The sequence below is a fragment of the Cyprinus carpio genome, chromosome A9 (genome assembly GCF_018340385.1).
Source record: "Cyprinus carpio isolate SPL01 chromosome A9, ASM1834038v1, whole genome shotgun sequence".
Taxonomy (NCBI): Eukaryota; Metazoa; Chordata; class Actinopteri; order Cypriniformes; family Cyprinidae; genus Cyprinus; species Cyprinus carpio.
The window spans coordinates 12,748,619-12,751,853 of NC_056580.1; the positions used below are offsets into that span (position 1 = coordinate 12,748,619).

Here is a 3,235-nt window from a genome sequence, read left to right on the forward strand (position 1 = left end):
CACCTTGAGTCCAGAGGTTTGCTTGTATTAAGCCTACAGTATATATTTATTGCTGGTGGGATGTTGCATTCATGGATTGTTAGAGACTGTTTCTTTTCCCATAATTTGCTAGTGATCGCTTTATTCAGTCATGTATTGTTCAGTCAAGCTATTTAACTGTCACTCAAGCAAACATTCAAAGTATGTCTGGATGAAGTTTTCTAGTTAAAATTACTTGTATTACATTGCTGCCTGTACAATTATATACATTTCGAGTTTGATTTAACTTTAATTGTACTTTTAAAAATTAAAATGCAATACATTGCAAAGTGTTCTTCTATGTTCCATTTATAACCTTATTTCAAATCAGGATTTTGCTGATAGCCTAACATAAATGAACTGTCATACATTAGATTTTGACTGAAAGTTTTTTTTTTCAGTGCATGTTGAATTTGATATAATACATGGTTAGATTTAATAGTTTTAATAAACCAGTGGAAACATAATGGTTGACTCCACAAATATAGGCCTTAGTCAGTGTATGGCCATATTTAATTTTTCTGATGAAAATGAAATCCAGTCTGTGAGGACTGGAAGTACATGCGTTCAATGGATTGTAGACCTACTATTGCTTAACAACATACTAATTGTTCAGCTGATAAAATATCTTTTGTTGGAGAGAAGAAAAAAAAATTACTAGACAAAAACTAACCTGAATAATTTTGTTTTGTTTTAACAACTGTGCTTGTGGAGAAGACTAAGGTCCATAATTCCGATGTAGTACCACTAGATGTCGCTATTCTCCTTTATTATGGAGCGCATGGGAGTAAATGTCAATACTGTAATTTATTAGACAATTTTTACCCTTTGTGTTTGGGGAGAAGATTCACTTAGCCACATGTCTATGCATTTTCCCATTTATTTTCTGCATTTAAGTTTAATTCATATACTTAAAACATTATGATTTTTCAAGAAACATCAAAAAAGAATCAGTGCAGCATCAGGCACTGATCATTGACAGCAGGAGGCACGACACCAGTTGGTCCCATTTTGCCAATGAAGTGTTAACATCTTTCCCCTCCCACAACCTATTTAAACAAACATCTGCCCTTATCTTGAGTCTTTAGGAACCCCAATCGCACACAGTCGCGAATAACTAGCATCTGTTGAAGAGACGTGATGGCTTTGGCAGATCCCGAGTCTGGAATATCAAACGGCGCGGATTCCGCCTCCACGTTTTCTGACATTATTGAACTAAATGTGGGAGGACAAGTGTATGTGACACGGCACACGACTTTAATAGCCGTACCGGATTCTCTCCTGTGGAACATGTTTAGTAAGAAAACACCAACGGAGCTGGCACGGGACAGCAAAGGTCGCTTCTTTCTGGACAGGGACGGCTTTCTTTTCCGCTACATTTTAGACTACCTACGGGATCTAAATCTAGTTTTGCCTGACTATTTTCCAGAGAAGAGCAGATTACAGCGGGAGGCGGAGTTTTTTAAGCTGCGGGAGCTGTCCAAGCTCTTGAGTCCCAAAATGAGTAAAGACAACTCCATCACGGATGAGATCTGTCAGAGTGACTCGGAGGAGCCGAGCGTGCCTCCGCTCCTGGGACCCGACGCCTCGCGCACGCTGTCCGTCGCCAGCACCGCTCACTCACCTTCCCTGGAGTCCAAAAAGTCGGGCTACATCACAGTCGGTTACCGGGGCTCATACACAATCGGTAGAGACATACAGACAGACGCCAAATTCAGGCGGGTCGCGAGAATCACGGTGTGCGGGAAGACTTCTCTGGCTAAGGAGGTGTTCGGAGACACATTGAACGAGAGCAGAGACCCGGACAGACCTCCGGAGAGGTACACATCGCGCTATTATCTGAAGTATAATTTTCTCGAGCAGGCGTTTGACAAACTGTCAGAGTTTGGTTTCCATATGGTCGCGTGCAGCTCCACTGGCACGTGCGCTTACTCCAGCAGTGACCCAAACGAGGACAAAATCTGGACAAGCTACACAGAGTATGTTTTCTGTCGAGAATGAGCCAAAATGTGTTGCATTTGATTGTGTATATAGGCATTCCACTACAAGAGTAAAGTTTCGGCCGTGTTGGAGAGGTGTATTGGAGTGTTTCACAAATTTCTAGTTGTGTGCATCATAGAATTGGCTCCGAGACTACTAAGTTACTACATGCTTTAACGAACTTAGAATAACGGAATAGTTATCATTGCACTTCCCTTCATAGCTTCATGTTTGCAGATACAGTCTTTTTCAAATTTGAGGGTCTATTCGTAAAAAGTGGCAGATGTGTTTTGTGCTTGCTGTTCTTGTTGCATGTGTTTAAAATGAACACATGCAGTATTTTTCTTCCCGGGTCAATGATTTAACGGACGATTCCACTTTCAGGAAAAGTCGTTTGCTGACATACAACATTCTGGAAAGACCCTGACATTCAGCTTCCTTTGTGTTCATCAGACTGGTAGATCTCAATGACACTTTTCCTTGATAAGTTCAGTTGTATCTTTTCACTGTGAATAACCTAGTAAAACTGAAAACCTACGTTTAATTGTTGCCTTCATTTCTTTAGTAAAATTAAAGTGGTGCCAAAGTTACCTGCAGTGATGCATTGCACTTTTTTGACCATTTTGAATTTCATTACAGATTAAGAAAACCGAATGAAGGCTCTTAAAACTCTTAATAAGAAATAACAGCTTTGTAATAGATATTACAAAGATATTATTATTATTATTTTTTTAAGTGAGGATAAGGCTACCTTTTTACAGCATACTGAATTTTGCACATATTTTGTTTGGGCAAAGAGTGGGATTTTATTTTTTTTTTGTCTTAGGTTTACTGTTTCCATGTCTGAATTACAACAAAGTTATTCTCTTTATTCCAGCATTGTAAGCATCTTATATCTGTTCAAAAGTTATTAATACAATAAATTTTAATCTGTTATAATCTTTCAGTTTCAGCCTCAATTTTATTTGTTTCTGTGTGTCTTGTGAAGCTCTAAAGGCTGGAGGGCTTAAACAAGAACATGTGTAACCCAGATTTACTGTTTTGTTTGGTGCAAATGCATCCCATGCTTTAAGTGCTTTATATATATATATATATATATATAACTTTTTTGTGGCATTGAAGTTTACTGGAAAAATGCATGTTTGAATTTAAATAGGAAAAATGCTAAAATTGTTTTACCAATAACATAAAACATCAATTTTTAGCATAACCTTTGCCTAAACTCATTAAACGATGA

The 3,235-nt window shown here is 38.2% G+C and overlaps 1 protein-coding gene across 1 annotated transcript; it reads left to right on the forward strand.

Annotated features, from left to right (window-relative positions):
• The first annotated feature begins 808 nt into the window (after nucleotides 1-808).
• Nucleotides 809-2,919, forward strand: LOC109066023 (BTB/POZ domain-containing protein KCTD12-like). The gene has a single exon (XM_042763549.1). The coding sequence runs from the start codon at nucleotides 1,159-1,161 to the stop codon at nucleotides 2,017-2,019; it is 861 nt and encodes a 286-aa protein (XP_042619483.1). The 5' UTR covers nucleotides 809-1,158; the 3' UTR covers nucleotides 2,020-2,919.
• Nucleotides 2,920-3,235: the final 316 nt, after the last annotated feature.

What these genes read in the sequence shown, in the direction of transcription:
- LOC109066023 (XM_042763549.1), top strand. Translation starts at nt 1,159, where the DNA reads ATGGCTTTGGCAGATCCCGAGTCTGGAATATCAAACGGCGCGGATTCC.